The following is a 22,395-nucleotide window of genomic DNA, read 5'->3' as shown; positions in this document are numbered from 1 at the left end:
GCCGGGGCCCCATGTGACCACTCTGAGCTGACCGGGGACCGCAGGGCCGGGGCCAGGACCAGCCGGGCTTACAAAGCTGCACGGCTGAGAAGGACCAGAACCACTCTGTAAAAATAGCCAGGCTGTTTGTTGAGAAAGTGGGATTTGGGGTGGGTGGCCAGACCGCTCGCTGCCCCTCCAGAACTGCAGCTCCTGGAAGACATTCCTCCCGGGGCAGCTCCTCCCACACGCAGGCTTTTCTGGCTTCCAGACGTGAAGGAGGGAGCTTTGTCCTCTAGGCACTCGGAGTCGGGTGGGCTGGGGCACACAGTGGAGGCCCGGGCAGGAAGGGGCCACAGGAACACAGGGAGGGCCCGTCAGGGGAGCACCCACTCTGCAGCGGCCCCACCCTCTGATTAAAGCCGTGTTGTCTCTGAAGCACGGGTTTCTAGGTCCTTGAGCCCAGTGGTGGGCATCGGGCGCCTCTGGGGTCAGCAGGCGGGGCCCTGGGGCAGATGGCTTGTAACCTCGCGGCTTGGCTTCACCACAGATCCACCTCGGAATGACACGTTCCCACCCCACCACCTCCCCCGAAAAACACTGATCAGGCGATGATCCGCTGCCCGGGCAGCCGGCACCGAGCCGACGGCCCCACCCCAGCTAGTCCTGTTTGTGAAATAAATACGAGCGTTGACGGTCTCTGTCCGATTCCCTGAACCCCTGCCGGCCTCCGGCTCAGACGCTCGTCTCCGGGGTGTGAACCACCTCCCCGTTCTTCTCAGGCTCCGTCTTCAGGAAGTGCTCCACCTCCCGAGAGTCCACCCTCACATCCTCGGGGGGCTTGTGGCGCTCCTCCTCCGTGGCCACCTCGGGCCTCTTCCCAATGCAGAAGAAGTTGCCCAGCACCAGCACGAGGGAGGAGGTCAGCACCTCGGCCCCCGCCAGCACAAACACGTACTGGTAGACGTGCGTCGCGTCCAGGAGCTTGCCTGCAAAGGGGGCGGGGTCAGCCCGGGCTGGAGCCTCCCACCAACCCCCTACCCCTAGTGCGCCACCAGAGCAGGCTGGGCCCTCAGGCGGCTGCCCCCACCGCCAACCCCGTTCCCCAGGCAGCACATACCCAGAGGCTGAACCAGAGTGGCTCTGACCAGGGTTTGGGTGGAGCCTCATGCGAGGCCCTGCTGCCCATCACCATGGCAGCCTCCCCACCAGTGGCCCCCACAGGAGGACCCCAGGACAGTGACGATTCAGGTGTCTCCCCACCCTTGCCCCAGACCCCTCCAGGAGAGAGGAGCCAGAGGTCCAGGGTCAGGTAGAAGGTAGGGGTCTGACAGGGCTGGGTAGAGAGACCCAAACTCAGTGACCAAGCCTGGTGGGGCTGTGGCCATGCTGGTCCCACAGTCCATGCCATCTTAATCCCACACCAGTATTTTATCAGCCATCAAAAAAATAAAAGCCCACCGTAGCAAAAACTGGCCCAGGCCTCAGCTCTGAACATCCCCGGTGTGTGGGGACAGCCAAAAAGGAGGGCCAGGACTCCACCCTGGAGCCATTACCTGTCCCCACGACTCAGGCCTGCACCTGCCTTGGGCCCAGGCACCCCCTCCCACGGTGGACGAAGCAGGTCCTGGGATGTAGGCGAGGCCATGTTCCCTCCTGATACCTGCTGGCGGTGTGCAGAGCTACGAGGTGGCCTGGCCAGACCAGGCAGGGGTCCGGGGGTTCCTCCAGCTGAGGGCCCTCGCATGGCACCTCCCCTCCTCAGGAAGAGAACTGCCCCAAGGGCCCAGCCTGGCCCCGGGAAGGGGAGGCAGCTGGCTCCCCACCCTGCCGCCAGCACTCACCTCCCGACGGGGGCCCGATGAGCACAGCTATGGCCTCCAGCAGCAGCACGAGGCCGATGGCGCTGGAGAACTTCTGGGTGCCCACGATGGCCATGAGCACCTCGAACTGCAGGGCCCCCACCATGCCGTAGGAGATGCCGAAGAAGATGCAGAAGACCACCAGGCCGCCATAGTCTCTCGCCGTGGAGCCCGTGAGGTCGGTGAAGCCGTTGAAGAACATGGCAAAGCTGAAGAGGTAGACAGAGTAGGGCCGCACCTTCTTGAGCCCTGCGATGAAGCCAGCGGTGGGCCGGGCAAAGATGTCGATGAAGCCCAGCACGGTGAGCAGGAAGGCCGCCTGGGTGTCGGGCACGCCCAGGTCCTTGGCGTAGCTCACTACGAACACTGGTGGCACGAAGAGCCCCAGCACCATGATGGAGGCAGCCAGCGCGTAGACGACGAAGCCGCGGTCCCTGAAGACACTCAGGTCCAGCAGCCGCCGGGGGGCCCGCGGGGGTGCGGGCCCCGCAGCCGGCCGGGGCGCCTCCAGCGGCCGCATGAGCGCAGCGCACACACAGCAGTTGAGCAGTAGGCCGCCCAGGATAAGGAAGCCACCCCGCCAGCCGTAGTGGTCCTGTAGCAGCTGCCCCAGCGGGGACAGGGCGCACAGGAACACGGGGCTGCCCGCCGCCGCCAGCCCGTTGGCCATGGGGCGCCGCCGGCTGAAGTAGCGGTTGAGCATGATGAGCGACGGCTGGAAGTTTAGCGCCAGACCCAAGCCTGGGGGGCGGCGGACGGTGGGCAGTGAGCACGTGCCCTTTCCCTCCCGGCCCCCGCTCTTCCCAGCACAGGCCCGGCCTGACCCGCCCCGCCCCGCGGAGAGAGACGGGGACAGAGGACAGGCTGGCGCCGGTGCGGACACCCCACGGCCGCCCCCCCTCCCCCAGCTCCCATCCTTCCGAGCCATCGTCGCCACCTGGCCACCACTGAGCAGCAGAGGCGCCACGGCCCACCCTGCTCCTGCCGGCCCCACTCACCTGTGATGACGCCAGTGGTGAGGTAGAGCTGGATGATGCTTCCGCAGAAGGACGCGGCCACCATGCCCAGGGATGCCAAGAGGCCGCCTGCGAGCATGACAGGCCGGCAGCCAAAGCGATTCACACACACGCTGCACAGTGGGCCTGGGGGAGTGGCAGCGACTGAGGAGCAGACCGAGGCTCTCCCCGGCACCCCCGCCCCCAGCTCAGCAGACACTCCAGGAGCACCGGGCGCCCAGAGTGGGAATCACACTCGCACGTCTCCTGAGCAAAGCACGGTTCATAAGGAGAGCTCCTTGCTAGAGGCGTCTGCTTAGTCTGTGCAGACAGCAAGAACCTGCAGAGCACAGGGCCTGGAGCCCCTGTCCTCTAGGACCGAGTACAGCTGGACACACACAGCCCGTTGGACAGGGCCGCACACAGCCTCGGCATGTGTTCGGTCTGCCCAGTGGGGACCACAGCACTCTCAGTGGCTTCTCTCCAGGCACCCCTGGAGACCTGGGATGTACCGGCCAACCCCCGACCACAGGGCCTCTTTGCCCAAGGGAGGCTCTCTGAACTGAACTTAGGGGACCCCCAGAGGTGACCACCTGGCCGCCGCAGCCCTCACCTGTCCCGTACAACATGGCCAGCAAGATGGAGGAGATCCAGGCCGAGTCGCTGTAGCCGATCCCAAACTCACGCATGAGTTCCTTGAAGAAGACGCTGACCGCCTTGGGGAAGGCGTAGGAGAAGCCCGTGATGACGAAACAGCCCCAGAGGACGGCCCAGCCCCAGCCCCCGTCGGGGGCCTTGATGCCTGTCGGGCCCTCGTCGACCACGGCCCCTCCCATGGCCAGGAGGGCAAGTTCCGCGTCCCTGAGAAAGAGGAAGCCAGGCTGTCAGGACCAGCCAGCCCAGCATTGCAGGGACAGAGGTGCACCTGAAGGCCGGCCACCCCTCCCTTCAGGCCTCCGCCCCCAGCAGGAGCTCAGCCCTGAGCCAGGCCAGCTGCCCCTGCCTCTGGGCCTCACCTGTGCTGGGCACTGGGCACAGGGCAGGAGGGTCTGGGGTGACCAGCAACTACGGCCCCTCCTCCCTCCTCCCTCCTCTGCTCAGGCCTGGCCTGCTCCCATGCAGCTGGCTCTAAAGGGCAGTGGCTTTTTTGGGCTCAGCCAGGGCTCAGATTACCTCCTGAGGAGCACAGACCCCAGCAGAGAAGCCAGCTTGCTCCCGCCTCCAGCCTGACCTGGTGTCCCACCACGGCCAGCACCTCGCAGCTCCTCAGGCAATGAAGCTGCCCTGGTGGGGACCTGGGGCCGATCTAGGCTGGTGTCCCCAGAGTCCTCTATCTAGATGGTGGCCAGCCTTGCTCCTCCACCCCAGGGAGGACAGGGCTTCCCATCCTGCCCACTCTGATCACACGGCACCACAGTGAGCATCTGAAGAGGCTTACGCAGGCTATGCCTGTGGGGATGGAGTGGGGGCTGCCAGCGGGGAGGAGCAGGTGGGGAGCGGGGATGGAGGCCCCCCGCCCAGCGTGCAGGCCCTGACTGTTCCCACCGTTGTTACCCACCCAGCTCCTTTGGGAGCGGCCCAGCCTCCCCTCCGTGCAGTTCAGGGACCTGCAGGGCCAGCCCAGGTAGAAGGCACCTGCAGGAGTATAACTCCTCTGACAAGAAAACCAGCCACTGGAGCGAAGCACTCCAGCCCCCAGGCTGCAGAGAGGAAGAGGGAGCTGGCCGCACCCACTGCCAGCCCATGGCCCCCACCCCATCGCCGAGGCCCAGGGCCGACTTCCCTCTTAAACCCCAGGGACTCAGCTCGTTTGAGGCACAGTAACTTGAAATGCTATGGCCATGTTTCCATCTAGAGACCACTCAACCCTCTCTGATCATAGCTCTAGAAATCCCCAATGTCAGAGATCAGCCTGGTGGCCTGGTCCCCCACCTCACCTGACAGAAGCTGTCCGGAGGAGAGACTCCTCGCTGCAGGCGCTAGGAGGGGAGAGCTGCCCCGAGGCCCGCGCCTTCTTGGACCCAGCGGCTCGCGGCCCACTGAAGCTCTGTCTTTTCCCACTGCTGGCAGTGGCCTACAAACGAGCTCTCCGAAACGCGGGTCTGCCGATCCTGTGGTGTGAGTGTCCACCTGCACGGACGCCGGAGAACTCTGAGCTGGGGCGAGTGGCGACGACAGCCCCCTTCCTACCAGCCCGCCCACCCGGGTTTCATAATCGGTCCTGGCTCCACCCCCGCCCCTTTTCCTTGGATCCGTCTTGACCTGGCACAGCCCCCTGGGTGGCCACTTCTGCATCAGAGGCACACACAGAACCTGGGACAGGAGTCTGCAGTGAGGACAAGGGCCTCTGTGCCTGGCTAGTCTGAGCAGAGTTTCAGTGTGGAGGGCAAAAGAATGTGGAGAGTAACACACCACATCACCCCCCCCTCCAGCCTGCCCCCAGCATCCCGGCCACAGGTGCTACGCTCTCTGGGGTCCTGATTCAGTGGCCTCTGGGGATCCGGGCTCTGACTTGGCAGGCGTGTTGGGGAGGGTGTTTTTAAGGGCTTTCTAGGGGGCTCCGAGCAGTGACTGCTGTCCATGACACCATTTGGTGGCCGGACCCCCAGGAGCCAGCTGGCTATCAGAGTGCTGGCACGGCAGACCCAGCCCCCCGGAGCAGAACCGCAGCCCTGCCCCCACCCCAGGCTGGGCCAGAGGTCCACCTTCAGAGCCTGTACTGGTTCCCAGCTGGACTAGGGCTGCAGGGCCACTCTCGGGAAAACCAAGAGAAGCCGTTGCTTCTCCCGGCACCCAGACCCCAGTGCTTTCCAAGCACTTTGCCCCGGTGCTCGGACGGTTCCTGGACTTCAGTGAGCAGAATGGAGGGTGCGTCTGGGGCCAAGGGCTGGGCAGCTGTTTGGGAACACGGCTGGAAGGTGCACAGGGATGCCCCAGCCAAGGGAGCCCCGCTGCCTGCAGCTGTGTGTGCGGACACGGGACCTGGCACAGCCCTGGGTGGCCACTTCTGCACCGGAGGTGCACAGAACCTGGAACAGGAGTCTGCAGTGAGGACAGGGTTCCTCTGCACCCGGACAGCCTGAGCCCAGCTTCAGCGTGGCCCACCCCAGGCGCTCCTCCAGGGCCCAGCCTCTTGACTGCGCAGCCACGTGCCCGAGCCTGGGACGGGACACGTGGGCAAGTGTCAGCCGCAGCCAGGCTCACCAGGTGGGGGCACCGAGGCAGGCGCAGCAGGGTGACTTAATAAAAAAGTAAGTATAACTTGGGAACAGGAACACACTGTGACGCAGCAACACCACTTAAGGTGAGTCAAGCGGCCACGCGGACGCCACGGGGGGAGTGTGTGGGCCAGGCAGCTGCAGCCCAACTCCGACACCCCGAGAACAGATGAGGCCTGAGGCCCGCCCAGAGACCTCCCTGGCTGCAGCAGCCGTGCCTGGTGCCCCAGCCTTTGAGGCCCATTCTCTGCCCGCCAGGTCCCCAGGCTCCTCAGGAGAACTAGCATCTGGGAGGGCGCCCAGGCCCAGAGATCAGGAGGGTCCAGCGTGTCCACGGTCCTGTGTGGGCCCAGTAGCTGCCACGTGAGGCTCCTGCAGGGAGGGGGCCACCTTCTGTGCCTGAACCAAGGCCCAGCGGGGTCATCCCTCCCACCAGCTCCTGAAGGCCCCAGAGGATCTTCACACACTGCTGTCTGCCAGCTAATTCCCCAGCCCGGGTGCCAGGCACACTGAAATGCGCCCACCCTGGTTCCTGGCACCAGCCGGTCCTCAGAGTGAGGTTTCTCAGCCAGTAGAGGGAGGGGTTGGGCAAGCAAGGAAGAGAGGATGGAGGGTGGAGTGCAGGGCGGGCGGGCACGGGCCTGGGTTTGGGGCAAAGGGATTCCGCCCAGCAGGGGGAGTTGGGAAGGGACTGGGATTCACCAGAGCAAAGTGGCCTCATCAGCCCAGCCCACCCCGCAGAGGAGGCCGGCTCAGACACAGGCTGCCCAACAGTCAGATGGTTGCAGGAAAACCCAGGGTGGGAGGAGCAGCCGCCCGCGGGCTGGTTGGGGACTCAGTGCGATGCAGAGGGAGGTGGCACCAGCACATCTGTGGGCACATGCCGGCCGGCTGTTCTTTCAGTGACATTTACTCTCCCAGGGAAGCACGCAAACCACGTCCCCAGCCCAGAAATAACCCGCCCTCTGGGCCTCAGAAAGCTGATCTTGAAGGTGGGGTGCGCGTGCCCGCTTCTGGGTCAGGTAAGGCTCCAGGGGCTGCCCCCCCCACCCCAGTCCTGGCAGCCGAAAGCCGAGCAGAGGAAGGCCTGAGGAGGAGCGTGCACCAGGTCCCTCCCAAATCAGGGTCTCCTACCAGCTGCTCCCTCAGGCCCCTTGGGGTGAGCACCCAAGCTGGGGTCAGGCTCCAGCTTCTCCTGCATCACCCGTCTCCCCAGTGCCCCCTTCTCTGCCTGCACTCACGCGGTTTCAAATGCCATCTCGGTGCCCACAGTGTCCGGCCTCACCCCCACCCCCCATCTCCACCCAGAGGGCTAGTGCAAACCTCCTACCATGCTCCCAACCTGACCTCTCCCACCCCCACCTCAGAGCCGTGACCTCTACGTCCTGTTGGCCTCACCACCTCCCAAGAAGTCCCCCCACCAGCCACTCTGATGCAGCCACAGGCCCACTGCTGCCCTGGCGCACCCTGGCATGCACCCTGTTAGGCCTCTGTACTAGCAGTCCCCTCACCCACCCTGGGTCCAGGGTCTGTGGCCTGGCAGTCCCCAGAGCAGGCCATGAATGCGTGGAGTCTAGTGTGGGAGCCCCCAGCCCTAGTCCCTGCGGCCTGTCCCCAGGGCGTAGTCAGTGTGCCTTCTGGGGCGGCTGGCCAGTTACCTCACTGACTTCGAGTCCTCGGAGACCAGCTCCTGGGCGGGTGGGGCAGGAAAGGGGCAGTCACGGTCCTTCCTGACTCTCCTCGCACCAGGAGGCCCGGGAGGCACACCTGAGCACTGGGGAAACAGCCCAGGGTGGCTAGCACCTGGCTCCTCAGGGCCTAAGGCCCCTGAAGCCCATGGGGGTGGCTGACGGGCAAGGGGGTGCTGCACCCACAGGAGGGAGGAGGAGGGCTACCCTTCTTCCTTCCCCCACTACCCCGTTGTGCAAGCAGGTAGCCAGCAGATCTCAGAAGGCACCTCTGGTCAGGGTGCCTGTCCCCTTCAAAGGAGGGGACAGGACTCCAGATGCTCACCTCAGCCCTGCCCAGACCTGTGTTTGGAGCTGTGACTGGAGGGAGGTGCCTGGGGCTTTTTCTGGGGAGGTGGGAGGGGTGCAGTGGGTGAGGGTCTGCCCCAAGCCTGATCAGGCCTGCTAAGTCCGGCCTGAGCCCTCCACCCCACCTCCACTGACCACGCAGCTCTCTAGTGCATGCCCAGTGCCCCCGAGAGCTCTCAGGTGGGCTGCGTCTTCCTGCAGGGGCTGGTGGGGTGGAAACAGTGGCCTCATTCACCAAAGTGGACACTGCGCCCCAGGCCTGCCCCTCGCTCTGAATCCTCGCTCTGAGGCATTCGCTCTGCACCACCGTCACCACGTTATGACCAAGAGGAGGCTACTGGAGGATGGCTCTGGGGCGTCTCTGTGCTAACCGAGTCCGAGCTCCTCCTCTAGAAAGTTCAGAGAGCAGTGAGGAGGGGCAGGAGGGGGCCCAAGCCACCTCCTCCAGGCCTGGACGCTGCCCATCCACGTAGCCACCTTGTCCCATTCCTCAACTCCCTGCAGCCCCCACCCCCAAAGCCTGTGACCTAAGACCAAGGCCCAGAGGTGGTCTCTGTGTCAGCAAGCCCCGCCAGCCCCGCCAAATCCGGGCCCCCAGCTCCCGACTCCACCAACGGGGCCTCAAGGGCAAGTGGGCGGAGGTGGCTGGGGAGGCAGGAAGGCCGGGTAGGGAACGTGGAGGGACCTTGGGCTCCACCCTCTACCCCCGCCTCCGCGCTGGAGAGAGTAGGAAGGCCGCTCCTTCCCGCTCCAGCTTCCGGATGGGCAGGTGGGGGTCGGGCCGACCCCGCCCGGCGGAGGGGAAGGGAGGATGCTCCGCGGGCCCCGCCCCGGCCCTGCTCCTCTGCCTGCAGTGCGCGGGACGTGGGGGACGTGACCGCGCCAAGGGAGGAGCCGCCGCCGTATTGCCTGGAGTAGGCGCCCTCTTCGTCGGCTACCGTATTGACCGGAGCGCACATTCCACGCTCGGGGCCGCCGGGGTCAGCAAGACCCGGAGCCGCGCTGGGCATCCCCGCTCGCCGAAGGGGACCCCGCGGCTCCCCCATGACCGGGCCCGCTTCATTTTCCCTCCGTTGGGGCCGGGCCAGGTGGCCGCGGCTCGGGGCTCCAAACACTGACTGAGAACTCTAGGTCTCGGGGACCCGCTTCCCTGCCTGGCCCATTTCATAGGTGGAGACTGAGGTCGGAAGGTCTGCACTGGCCAACGCAAAGCCCTGGGGAGCCCCAGGCCCTGTCTGATCCTGCCCCGCCCTTACCTCCGGGCCCAGTACTGGGCGCATGGAGGCCTGATCAGGAGGCCCCTGCTATGACTTGATGGCTAGACACAGCCCTCTTCTCCACTGGCCACTTCTAGAAGGGCCAGCCAGGGCCCCCAGGGTCACTCTATGAGGCTCCTCACCTCTAAGGAGCAGCACTGGGCCCCTTCAAGCCCACCAGGTCACCGTGAGGACTGCCTTGGAGCAAGTCAGCCTTGTCAGAGGGACATCACCAGCCAGTGTGTGGGACCCCACAGGCCGCCCTCCACACACACTCCCTGGCCAGTGTCCTGGAGAGCATGACTCTCCTCCCACCCTGCCCCGTAGCTGCCTTCCAAACTGAGGTATCCAGCTGGAATGGGTGAGAGCCAGGTTGCCTCCTGGGTAAGGCCCTGCCCAAGGTCACACGGGGTTGTTTCAGAGCCTGCCTTAGGACCAGGCCTCAGTGTCCACCCCAGGCTCTGCCTTCACCACAGACTGCTGGGCAGGAAGGCTCCACACCCTCCTGGGCACTGCCACGCATGCCCTCAGGGCCTCTTAGGGGCAGACTTCCCACCGTGGGAGCAACTCTTCAATTGCTGGGCCCACGGGGGCCCAGTTCACCCTCCAGGACACTCTTGCATCTGCCCCTGTCCTCCTAGCACCTACCTGACCCCCAAAGACCCGTGGGCCTTCAGAATGAGGCAAAGGCCCCTAAACCCACCCGCCACTCACCCCTGCTCTTGGCTTTGGAGAAGCGCCTGTGGCCTGGGTTGCCTGAGGCAGTGGGTCCAGCTGTCATCTGCTGTCCCTCAGACCACTCAGCCTGGCCACAGTCATCGCAGAATCATTCGGGCAGCCCAGGCCCCTCTGGATGTGCAGCTCAGTGCGTCTGGACAGAGAAGCACTCTGTTCATCCCTCACCCAGACTCCAGGCACCCCCCCGCAAGTGGCCAAGACCCCGACTGCCTCCCTTCCACTCCCATGCCTGCCGACCTCAGGCCTGGTGCAGCACCCAGCTAGGTGAGCTGTCAGCCCACTTTTCAGGTGAGTAAACCAAGGCCCCTGAGGCCCCCAACTCGTTTGCCCAGGGCTATGGGCCTGGGATGGAAGTAAGGCGAGCTCGGGGAGTCCAGTCTGATCCCGGGGAGGGGACTCCCCGCCTCCCTGTCTGGACCGGAAGCCGTTGCCCGAGGGCGTGTGTGGATTAATGTTTAGGACAACGGTGAGAACCGGGAGGAGGTGAGGGAGAGGACCGCCGTTGGGCACCACCACCTCGGCGCCGCTGGGCCCGGAGCGCACGTGCTCCTCGCTCCTTCGGTAAGGGGGCTTGGCCCGGGCGTTAGCCCCACCAAATATAGCCGGCGCGCCCCCACCGCTAGCCGCGGACCAAGCTATTTATACCCGGGACCCGGCTTGGCCTCCGGCGGAGCTACCTGCTGGCCAGAGCCCAGCCCCCGAGGGTCATCCGACGGAGAGGCCCCCGGGCGAGGCGGGGAAGTCGAGGTCGTGCGGCCCGGACCGGCCCGGTCCGGCCCGGATCCGAGGGCATGAAGGGGTGCGGCTAGCTTCCCAGGCCCCTTACCGGGGGCCGCCGGGGGTCGGGGGGGCTCGTCTGTGCCCGGAGCGCCCCCAGCCCAGGATGGGAAGAGGCGAGGAGCAAAAGCGCGGACCCGGGGGCCGTCCCCACGCCGGGAGCACACCCAGCGCCCCGGCGGCTCGCAGGTCCCAGCCCCCGGCCCGCCGAGCATCCGGGCCGCGCCTACCTGCCGCCGCTGCGCCGCCGCCGGCCTCTGCCCTCCTCGCTGCCGGGCGCCGAGCCGGGGGCGACTCAGGGCTCCGGTCGCTCGCGAGTCACGTCCCCTGTGCACGTCACCGCTGCCTGGCGCCGCCCCTGTCCGCCCCGCCCGGACCCCGCCGGAGTGGCGCCCCAGCGCTCCCCGACGGCGCGGACCCCGGCGGGAGCTGTGCCTTCTCGCCCTGCCAGCCCAGCGCCCCCGCGCCCTCAGACCCGCCCCCGACCTCGCCAGCCCCTGATGCTGCGCTGGGAGCCTGGGCGCGCGGCCCCTCCGGCCCCTCCATCTCCCACTCTTTGCGCGCTCGCCTCCCTCTGCCCCGGATTGATAGGAGCGCAACCGGGTCCCGCGTCCTCCGGGACAGTGACTCCCTCGCCTCCCACGCCCGGGCAGAGCCCTCCGACAGGTGGGGGTGCGCACACAGCCGCACCCCACGCCGTGGAAGTGTCCGCGGACCCTGCGGGGTTTCCGCCTCCCTCCTCAGCTCTGGGGTCAGCAGGCCTCTCTCGCCCCCTAGGATCAGCGCCCCCATCCAAACCTTGGCTTCCTCCAGGGCGCGGGCGGCGGCGGCTTCTCCCAGGTAGGAGAGCAGCGCCTGCCCCCCACCCCCCGCGCTGCCTGGGTGATCTTGGGCAAGACCGTCATCGTCTCTGACTTCCGTTTCCCTCTGTGGCTCCGCACTCTTTAGAGCCAGATACAGTCGCTGCCCTTCCCCTCACGCTCCCAGAACCTGGCTGGCCCAGCTGCGCCCCAAGGCTGCTCCCCACACCCACAGCCCCAGACCCTCACCTAAGGGAACATTGATCAGGGCTAGTACCAGCCGGGCACAGTGCTTCAAACATTGTGCTTTTTCTCATCTGCAACATGGAAAGAACTGAGGTTTGGGGAGGTGCTGTGGAGTGTGGCCATAGGTGGCCTGGGCCCAGGACACCACTTGGTAGCAGCCATGGAGCTACAGGACCGCTTCCCACGTCACCAACTTTGAAATGACACCCAAGTCTCCTGGGACTACAGGAGGCCAGGCATTGGTGACTCGAGGCTTTATCACAAAGACCCCAGCTCATCCAGGATGGGGTGACAGAGTGAGCGTCCCCGGGGGGTTACTGCCTCCAGGAGTCTGTGGGGCAGCCCACCCCCTTGGCACAGTAAAGAGAGGTGGGCAGGGTGGCAGAGCTGGCCTCCTGGCCCAGAGTTCACCATCTGACCAGCCCTTCTGGGACACCAAGTCCACTGAGGCCTCCTGTTCGTTCTTTCAGATGCTGGGAGACGCCAGCCACCCCCAGGCACTGACAGAGGCTGGGTGGGGTCTGGCCCCTGCCCCTGCCTGGAGCCCAACCATCCTCACCCCAAACTCTAAAAATGTCGCCACACTAGCACACACACGTGAGGAAGTGAGAGATGCAGCCCGAGCCGCCAGCAGCAGCTCAGTGGAGGGCTCCAGGGTGAAGCCCACGGAGTTGCCTGGACCCTGGGTGTCGGAAGGGACCCTTGGGAAGGAAGATTCAGCCCAGCTTCAGATGGTACCCCAACTGCCTGCACCAGTGGCACTCACTGGCTTCCCAGAGGTGGGGGTGTGCTAGCACGGGAGGGCATCTGAGGGGGAGCAGGGCGGAGCTGCAGGAGGGCACCCCTCACCTGCGGTGGTGCTCAGGGCCTCTGGGGGCGGCGCCTAGCCTCCCCGGCCTCAGATCATTTACATGTACACCCTGCCCTGAGCAGGTCCTTCCTGCCACCACCTAGCCATCTGCGGGAGGCTTGGGAGCTGGCATCCCTCACCCCAGAGATGCAAGTTTCCCTGTGAGTAGGAGCTGTGCCACCCTGGGCCTCTGACCCACCACTCCTGCCCCAACCCCACCCCAAAATGAAAGGGCTCAGAGCAGCCCACCAGGAGAGGCAGACGTGGGGTGGCTGTCTTCCTGCGCCTCCTGGTGTCCTTCAGACCAGGGCTGGGTCTTCTCTGAGCTTAGCGATCTAAGGGGATGCCTGGGGTCCACCACTGTCCCCCAAGAAGGGGGAGGAGTCCTGAAGGAGGGCTGGGGGTTAGCCAGGCACACTGTGGTCCTGCAGGAGCCCAGAGGAGGGAGAGGACAGCCCCTCAGGCATAGCCTTCTGTGGGTGTGGGTCCCACCCGGAACTGAAGTGGGGGCTCCCCGCTCCCAGGGACACAGAGAGCAGACTGATCAGGCATCGTCTTTCCAGCCACCCCCACTCCCAGTAGGCTGTTCCAGTACTTTGCCGGGGTGTGGAGAAAGACCAGAGCAGAGTGGCAGAGTGAAGCCTGCAGTGTAACCGACCTGCTGATAGAGGAAGTCTCCCACCCCAGGGCTCCCCTGGACCAGGGCTCTGCAGGGGAGGGCCAGGATCCTCCATGCCCTGAGGCCTTCCAGAGGGGCTCTGAGCCCCCAACCCCCAACTCCCCCGGGAGCTTCAGTCCACTTTCCAGGACCAGGAGCCCAGAGCATAGCGGGAAGGAGTGGGTGCAATTCCTCGGAGCAGGGGAGGGGCGAGGAAGACCAGGGGCACCCACCCTGGATCTGATTCCGATGCCTGGTCCCCCATGGTGGCCCTGGGCCAGTCCCCAACCCGGGCTGCCCTTTTCTGAAAGGGAAGAGGATGGGTGGCCCAGGGAGGTGTAGCCATCCCAGGGGAGGTGGGACCAGACACTCTCCCTTGTGACCCAACCTGCTCCTGGCCCCACCCTCCCCCGAGGCCCACCGCACCCCTGCCAGGTGCCCCCACCTGTCCCGTCCTCCCCTCCATCTCCTGAACTCCTATTCCTCCAGTTGTTCCAAGCCACAGCTGTAGGTCGCACCAGGCCCTGGAACGTGCTCCCCGTCCCCAACCAGCACAGCTCCTGGGGAGGGGCCTGGGCTCTGCCCTTCCCAAGAGGAGAGGATGGGTGTGGAGCCAGGATGTCCACCTGTCCCGCCACCTGTCCACATCCGATCTCCATTTTCCACCCAGATGGAGGATGGGAGCCAGGCTCCTCCTGAAAATGTTCTTGGAAACCTGGAGAGACTTCTGAGGGTCTTGGCAGCAGCCCCCCCAGGGCGGTCGGGGGACAGGTCTTCTGCTCCTACTCAGGACCAGATCTCGGGCGCCAGGGGACCTCCGGGGGCCTGATGGAGCCAGGCAGAGGCCCCACCCATGAGACTTGGACACCGCCCCACTGGAGTCCAGGCCCCAGCCAGGGTATCCATCCTGCCGTAAGCTGCCCGTGCCACCCAGCCAGGGCTGCCACCACCCCAGGCTCAGAATCGGGGTCCACACAGGCCAGGTCGCTTGAAGAAAGTCAAGTCAGGATGGAGATTCTGGCCCTGCCAGGGCTGCTTGCCCTGGGGTCCTGGCTCCTGCCCCTGCCCTCCTTAGTGACCTGGAGGCGGGACTGTCACAGCCATACCTGGGGCCACACCACAGACTCAGGGTGGGGAGGCTGTCTTTCCGGATGACTGAGGCCAGCGGGACACAGGCCCCTCCCCCAACTAGGCCACTCTCCCTCCCCTCCCCCTCCCCCTCAGCTTTTCCTTTTTCTCGAATCAGCTCAGGCTCCAGAAAAATAAACACAGTAACCACTCGACTGGCCCAGGCTGTGAGCAGAGGCAGAAGCAGGCTGCAGAGCCCAGACCCCTGCCCGGCCCAGCTGGACTCACCGGCCCTCGACCCCCAGGGCTGGTGCTGGGCACGGGGGTGAGGGTGTGGGTGGGGCTGGGGTGTCTGTGTGTGAGGTCGGGGTGTTGGTGGGGGTTGGGGTGACTTGGGGGGAGTGTGAGCTGGGGCCTGGCTTGGGCCCTGGGGGGCGATCTCTCTGATGGCCGTCGTTTTTCCCCTAGGGACCCTGGCTGGCCGCGGCTCCTCAGGCCAAGGCTGGTCACAAGAGGGCCTGGCCCAGCTGTCCACGCCTCCTGACCCTGCAGCTGCCCTGGAGGGAGGGGCCCACCTGGGAGCTTAGGAGCCCCGGCCCAGCATGGGGGACTGGGGCCGGCAGGGGGCAGCCCCCCTGGGTGCCGAGCAACCTCACCCGTGGCTCTGAGAGACAGAACTGAGCAGGGTCGCTACTGCCGCCGGAACGTTCAGAGCCCGAGGTCAGTGGGGCCGGCTGGGCAGATGTGCAAATGGCCAAGGTGGGTGAAGGAGCCCAGTAGAGAGGGAGATGTGCAGGCTGCCCTGCCCCACCCTGAGATCTCTAGCCTCTGTCTCCTGTCTGTGAAGTGGGCGCTGACGCCCTCCTGACCGCCCTGGGGAGGGTTGGAAAGCTCACCTGTTAGGGGCGTCCCCCTCCCACCCCATCATCCTGCCAGATGGGTCAGGCCCAGGCTGGGGCTCCCATGTGGACGCACCCACCCACCCCTCCTGCACCCATATCCATCTGCCCAGCTTCAGCCCGAAGCCGCCCTTCACCCCACCCACCCCTGTCCTCAGCTGAGCGCTGCTTGGATGGGCAGGGAGGGTGTTGAGGGTGGGGCACCTGCAGGACCAGTGAGGAACATCTTAGGACACAGGCTCTGAGGATAGGCAGCCTCGCCCTGGGGCACTACCCCCCCCCCCACCGTGATGCCCTCGGGAGCTCTTTGCCTCCCTACCCGCCTCAGATGAGGAAATGGGCCTGGGGGGGAGGGGAAGGGGGCAGGCAAGACTCAAGCTGAGATGTGAGGAGGCACAGGGCAAGGTGGGCAGAGGCAGGATGTGGGGCGCAGGGAGGAGCCGCTGGCCTGGCCAAGTGTGGACTGCACTGCTGGGGGAGGTGGAGACCTGGGTGCAGGCCCACCAGGCCGAGAGGCTCCTGAGACTCTCCTGTCTGATCTCCTCCAGGCCTCCGTGCCTTTGCACGTGCTGTGCCCTGTTCCCAGGAGAGGCCAGGGAGCCCGTGTGAGGATCCCAGGCGTGGTGCCCAGTGCTTAGCCCTGACTTCCCTCCTGCAGGCCTCTGTCAAAACCCTGGTGTTGGAATATCCTGCCCCTCCCCATCTGTGGGTGTGGAGCCTCGGCTCTGGGAGAGGCCCCAACATAAGATAAGGTGCCTGGTGTTGGGTCCCCCCTCAGCCCCAGGACAAAAGCTGCATGTGTTCTCTATTGCTGCATAAGAAATCACCCCCAAAACCTAGCAGCGTAAAAAACAAGCATTTATTATTTGCTGAGGTCTGAGCATCAGGCGTCTGGGGGTGGCTGAGCTGGGCAGTCGGGGTCCTGGGAGAACCTGCTTCTAGGATGGCTCCCTCCCTTGGCTGTGGGTGGGGGCCTCAGTTCCACTGCTCAGAGGCCTCTCGGTCGGCCTGCTGAGTGCCCTCGCACTCGGCAGCTGGCCTCCCCAGAGTGACGGACCAAGACAGCCAGGGAGCCTTCGCAGACCCGGTCCCAGAAGTCCAGCTTCATCAGGCCGGTGGCTTCCTACTGGTTAAAGGCACTCTGTCCAACCCACACGCAAGAAGTAGGGAATTTGGCTCCACCTTTGGAAGGAAGATGAAAAGATTTGGAGGCCCCTGAGGCTGCAGACCCTAGACCCTGGAAGGAAGGGGACGGGGCTGGCCGGCTGGAGGCAGACCAGAATTGATGTCAGGGCCACAACCACCCACCCCCCTGGTGGGCCAGTGGGCCCGCGTGGGCCGGGGTGGGGGCGGCCACTCCTCCCTCCCCACCCCCAGCCCGCAAGTCTCCAGGCGGTGCCCTTTCCAGGTGTGTCTCAGTGGGTGAGTGGACACGATGCTGTGGCCTGAGGGCTGTGCAGGCACCCCCAGCCCCGCAGGCCAGCTGCTCAGCCCTGGTGTTGAACTGTAGGATGCAGCCACAGGGCTGACCCTTCACCCCTTCTCCTGGCCTGTCCGCGGTCCCTTCACTGGGCCCTGGGGCTTCAGATGTGACAGTTCTGCTAACTTCGGCCACTGAGATCAGCCGGAAGGATGGAGGATGCTGTGGTCCCCCTCGGTTTACCCAGCCAGTCATGCTTCTGAAGGAGTGGAAAGCACTGTGCAGAGTCGAGTCAAAGTAGCTCACATTTTTGCTTTTAGAAATACACACAGGACTCTGGAGAGACAGAGGCACACACCCCAGGAGGGATCGGGGAGGGCTATATTCACTTTCCCCCTTACGCTTTTCTAGAATTTCCCAGTTTCCTGCAGGGAATATCTATTTGTTGACTCGTTTCTTCCCCTAGTTGAGATGATATTCACGTAACATACAAGAAACACATAAAGTATACAACTCAGTTGCATTCAGCATACTCACAACGTTGTGCAAACACCAGCTCTCCAATTGCGAAAACTTTTCATCACCTACGAAACCAGCCCGTGCTCACTGAGTCATCACTCCCCATTTCCCGTGCCCCTCCCTCCGGGAACCGCTAACCTGTACCACGGCGATGGAGCTGCCCATCCCCGGTACACCCCACAAGGGGAGCCACAGCGGACGTGGCCTTGTGTCTGGCTGCTTTCACTCAGCCAGCGTTTCCGAGGTTCACCCCCCACTGTGGTCCATATCCCGTCACCCTGCTTTATGACCAAGTAACGTCTGACCTGTGGTCGCCTGCTCTTCTGCCTTGGACATTTGGGTCCTCTCACCTCTTGGAGGCTGTGGGTCGTGCTGCTGTCTGGGAACACTCCTGTGCAGTTTCTGTGGGGACAGACATCTTCATTTCTCTTGGGTTTACACCTGGGAGTGGAATTGCTGGGTCACGTGATAATTCTGTATGTGGAATTTTTTGAGGAACCGCCAAACTTCTGTTTTCCAGTGGCACCATGTTCTCCCTTCCCACCAGCAATGTGTGAGCGGTCCTGTTCCTCCACACCCTTGCCAACACTTGTTGGTTTCCATTTTTCGAAACTCGAAGCCATCCAGTAGGTGCGAGGTGGTATCTTTCTGTGGTTCCGGTTTGTGTGTCCCTTCCTTTTTTAAAATTTTCTGTTATTTATTTATTTATTTATTTTGGAGGGGAGATACTTTTTTATGATTTTTTCTACTTATTTATTTTTAATGGAGGTGCTGGGGTTTGAACCCAAGACCTTGTGCACGTTAGGCAAGCACTCTCCCATGAGCTGTACCCTCCCCGCTGCATTTCCCTTCAGGCTGAGGACAATGAGCATCTTCTCATGAGCTGATTGGCCATTTGTACATCTTCTTCGGGAGAATGTGCATTCAAGTCCCATACCATTTTTTAAATGGGACTGTCTGTTTTGCTTGAGTTTTTAGAACTCTTTATATATTCTGGACCCTTGTCAGATACACGCTCCTCCTGTTGTGTGAGCTATCTTTTCACTCTCTTACACTGTCCTTTAATGCAGGGAAGTTTCCTCTTCGCTTCTTGGTTGCTGTGCTTTTGGTATTGCATCTAATACTCCATTGCCGTGAAGGTCTAGCCCTGTGTCTGCCTCTAAGAACTTCTGGCTTTGGCTCTTTGTGTTGGTGGCTGAGTTTTGAGTCGGTTTCTGTGCACGTGTGAGAGGGAACCAGGCTTCGCTCTTTGCACGTGGGGGTCCTGTTGTCAGAGAGCATCACCTGCTGGGCTGTTACTTCCATAATTACAAAAACGAGTGAAAAATAAGCCTGCTCTGGAGTTTAAACTGGAGTAGACACTGCTGGGAAGGGGCCTCCCTTTGGGTCCAGAGGCTGCCCTGGCTCTCTTCTTCCTATTCCTGGGGGGCAGCAGAGCCCCGCCCCAGCCCCTTGTCCCCGGCAGCACACTCGCCTCTGTGGGCAGATCACTGGCCAGGGCCTCATGGTGGGTGTGGAGCGGGGGGCAGGCTTGCCTGGGTGCCGGTGCAGGAGCAGCCTCCCCAGCACAAAGGGCATGGGATGTCTGGAGCCTGGGCTGCAGTGAAGGCCACTGGCTCTGTGGGGCTGGCCCTGCCATCAGAGGGACTCCTCTCTCCCAAGGAGCGGGCTGGTCAGGTGGGCTGGTGGGTGGGAGGCACCACCCTCCCCTCTCAGCTCAGCCTTTTGGCCTGGAGGCTGGATAGGGCTGGTCCCTAGGGTTTGGGCTTTCCCTGCCCCCACCTGCTGCCCCAGGCCCTTTGGCTCCAGTTCCCCCTCATCCTTTCCCTCTCTCTTGCTCCAGTTCACCTGTGCTTGGACGCACAGGCGGCCTCCTCAGACTGGTGCCTGGAACAGAGCTGGCGACTGCACGACCTCTGCTGGCAGTGGCCTGTTCCCCTGGCGGCCTGAGGGTAGCCGAACTGCACCTGCACCTGCACCCGCACCCGCTGTCGGGTGAGGCGCAGCACCCCATCACAGTCGGGGACCACGGAGGAGGCTGGCTGAACCGATGCTGCCCAGGTGCCTGCTCGCTGCCCCATGCTCCTGTCCAGGCCTCTGGCCCCAATGCCCAAATGCAGTGGCCATTTCTCAGCCCCGGGCCTCCAGGACCCCTCTTCTCCTCTCCATCCGTTCTATCTGGGGAGTGGCCTCATCCACTCTCAGGGCCCTTAAGACCATCCTCATGTGGGTGACCCCAAGACACCTTGCAGCTCAGGCTCCCTGAGGATCCCTCAACGCCCTGGGCCCAAGCAGAACTCTCAACTGCGGGCCTCCCTCCGGGTCCTCTCTTTTCCTCGCTCCACATCCAGGCCCCAGCAACTCCTGCAGTTCGTCATGCCCTGGGTGGTGGACCCCCAAGCCTGGGAGAGCCTTTGCCCACCTGGGTGCCTGGAACAGTGCCTGGAACAGAGCAGGCACTACGTGAATGCAAGTGAGGGAGAAATGATGGGGAAAACAGCACCTCCGCGCACTGTCCAGCCTCCTCTCCGCCCCCGTGGCCCGTCCCCAGAGGGGGCCTCCCAAACCAGCCCCGGTACGGGTCTCTGCCAGTCCTCCTCGGCCACTGCACAGGTCTCACCCGCTCGGGCGGGCTGCCTGATGCCCAGGTAACTTAGTCCTACCCACATACTCTGCACCTGACTTTGCTTCAGCTGCCTCTCCTGACCTTACACCCCCGGGTCTCTGCGTACCTGTGAGGGGTGACCCAGGTGGGGCCCACCTTGTTACCTGATTTTGCTCTCCAGGGACCAAGCTCGGCTCACTTGGGCCACCCCCCCGGGAGGCCCCCGTAGTCACAGCTCCCCACCAACCCTCCCCGCAGTCTCAACTTGGAGCATCCCGGCCCAGGGGACAGAGGTCATAACCCAGCCCTGCCTGGCACAGGGTGCCCCGGAAAGCCCTCCTGAGGTGGAGGATGGGTGTCTCTGACCACCTTGCCCGTGGCCTTCGCTAGGCCAGATGGACGGCTGGAGGCTGCAGCCAGGCCTTGGCAAGGGGCCAGTGAAGGGGCCGAGGGAGTGGGGCGGGCTGTGAGCCCAGCTCTGAGCTTCCCTGCAGCCCACAGGGAGGGAGGGCGAGGCTTGCCCAACCTTCCTGCCCCGACCACAGGCCTCCTCCTCCCAGTGACTCAGCACAGTGAGCTCCCCGGTGCTCGGGGGAGCTCAGGGAGGGATGGGGGATACCGCCCATGGCCTGCTGACAGCCTGGAGCCAGTCCCTGGCCCCTGCGGTGACACCAGCTCGCGGGTGGTCTCCAGGGCGGGCGGGCCCTGTCCCTGCTCTGCTTGGCCACTTGAGCATCTGGCTTCCCACGCCTTGGTCTCCTCGCTTTCATCCCAGAGGGTGGACCGTACGACTGTGGGGGTTACAGTGCGAGCTCCCCAGAAGTCCCGCAGCCCCCGGGACCCCTCACAGGGTGCAGTGTGCAGCAAAGTGAGGTGGACGCCAGCCTCCTGCTCAAGTCGGCTGTGAGGGCCAGTTGGCCCGGCGAGGCGCACCGTGTCTTGGTGCCCCTGCCCCCCTGGGTAGCTCAACACCAGCCTCTCAGGGAGCACCCATCTGTGTCCTGCCTGCACCCATCGCCCTGCCTCCGCCCCCAGGCCTTGACTGCTGGGAAATGGCCACAATGGGCCCCTGGTTCTCTTGTCCCCTCCAGGAGCCCTGTCCTTCCCACCAGAGTCCCTTCCTGGTTGCCGCCTGCTGCCTGGTTCACAGGGCACCCCTTGTTCTGGAGTGGCAGGGACCATCCAGCTGGCTGTCCATGGCCTGGAACACACGGTGAGGGATGGAAAGACATCTCCCACTGAAGCCCCTCATCAGGTCCCCGTTTCCTCAGGACCCCCCCCCCCCAGCGTATGTGCCCATCCCCTTCTGGAGGTCCAGAGGCCCAGGCAGAGGGTGGCAGCCAGCCTCTCCTGCCCCTGGGCCTGTGAGCAAGTGGACAGGTCACTGCAGCCCCACACAGACGTCTTCCTGATCCGGGGGCAGCGACTTGCTCAGGACCACGCAGGTCAGCGCTCAGGCTGGCCCCACCTAGATCCCTGTGCTTTGGGGACCTCATGCGAGGCCTGCATAGTTAAGGGGCCGAGCTCCAAAGCCCGAGTGACGAGACTGCAGACCTTAGGGGGCCGTTGTGGTCCACCAGGAGTGCCGAGGCCCCTCCCAGGATGGTGAGCCCCTGTCTTGGCAGGGCCCACCGCTGGCTTCCATCATTCTGTGGGCTGTGTGAGGTGCAGGAGCAGAAGCCTTAGCTGGGGCTCAGGGGAGGGGATCAGAAATTCCGGGGCTGTTGGGCCACTGGAGCGGAAGAGCTCATCCTGCCACGGGGATCAAGGCTGCGCCACGCCTGAGCCACCGCAGGGTTAATGCCAGGGTCAGGGTCAGGGGTAGGGGTGGGTTAGGGTTAGTGTGGGGTCAGGGTCAAGGCTGAGGGAACTGCAGGGGCAGGGTTAGAGGCCATGGGTGGTGAGGGGCGGGGCTCATACCCCTTGTGAGGAGTTGTCTCCCTTTCAAGGGGCGTATTCTCTTGGCCCTTTTGGCTTACACAGACACCCCAGAGCCCCTTCATGGGTGTGAACCAGCACCCCCGTTGTTCACACGTTGTTTCTGACCCTCAAATCTGCAGGAAATGGTGGGTGCCAGCCCTACTTCATGGAGAAGCAGGGTCCCAGGAAGCTGTATCAAGGCAGGAGCAGAGCTGGGATTTGAACCTGGACTGTCAAGCAGGCCATCCTGGTCTGGAGGCAGTGAGGGTGCCCAAGGCCTGTGGGATGTAGGTTAAAGGTCATGGGGACCCCCGTGGCTTCTCCAGGCAGGCAGGGCTGTTTTCACTGCACTGGTAGGATCACATCTTCCATGAGGCTTGAATTATTGATCTGCCTGGTGTTTAATAACCCCTGGACCTCTTGCCAAGAGCTCCCTCCTAGAGCAGTCTTTCTTACGGTTAACTGAGTTGAGTTTGCACACTACGGGCAGGGCCAGCTAGGGGACAGGCCCTGAGCAGCCAGAATGCCATCAGGGTGGAGAAAACACAG

The 22,395-nt window shown here is 64.0% G+C and overlaps 2 protein-coding genes and 1 long non-coding RNA gene across 6 annotated transcripts in view; 2 read left to right on the top strand and 1 right to left on the bottom strand.

The window, feature by feature from the left end:
* The window catches only part of CSNK1D (casein kinase 1 delta), a 33,529-nt gene extending 32,632 nt beyond the window's left edge, over positions 1-897 (top strand). The window contains exon 10 of the mRNA XM_074344057.1: positions 762-897. The gene's annotated coding sequence lies outside the window, so the exon portion shown is untranslated. The remainder of the gene's footprint in view (positions 1-761) is intronic.
* SLC16A3 (solute carrier family 16 member 3) lies at positions 109-11,777 on the bottom strand. 4 transcript variants are annotated; one of them, XM_074344055.1, is made up of 6 exons: positions 11,660-11,777; positions 4,774-4,966; positions 3,450-3,697; positions 2,840-2,983; positions 1,824-2,582; positions 109-968 (listed from the first exon to the last, which is right to left on the bottom strand). In XM_074344055.1, the coding sequence occupies exons 3-6, from the start codon at positions 3,670-3,672 to the stop codon at positions 715-717; spliced, it is 1,380 nt and encodes a 459-aa protein (XP_074200156.1). In that variant the 5' UTR covers positions 3,673-3,697; positions 4,774-4,966; positions 11,660-11,777; the 3' UTR covers positions 109-714. The 4 variants fall into 4 exon arrangements, with proteins under 4 accessions (XP_074200156.1, XP_074200154.1, XP_074200155.1 ...); XM_074344053.1 differs by lacking the exon at positions 11,660-11,777 and adding an exon at positions 11,092-11,635; XM_074344054.1 differs by lacking the exon at positions 11,660-11,777 and adding an exon at positions 10,061-10,197.
* LOC123615590 (uncharacterized) lies at positions 10,203-21,727 on the top strand. The gene is made up of 7 exons (XR_012499706.1): positions 10,203-10,372; positions 10,544-10,645; positions 11,639-14,313; positions 14,662-14,808; positions 14,952-19,382; positions 19,673-19,969; positions 21,018-21,727. It is a non-coding gene; the product is annotated as an uncharacterized LOC123615590 (long non-coding RNA).
* Positions 21,728-22,395: the final 668 nt, after the last annotated feature.

This window comes from Camelus bactrianus, chromosome 16 (assembly GCF_048773025.1).
Source record: "Camelus bactrianus isolate YW-2024 breed Bactrian camel chromosome 16, ASM4877302v1, whole genome shotgun sequence".
Lineage (NCBI taxonomy): Eukaryota > Metazoa > Chordata > Mammalia > Artiodactyla > Camelidae > Camelus > Camelus bactrianus.
This window is presented reverse-complemented; position numbering and strand designations above follow the sequence as displayed.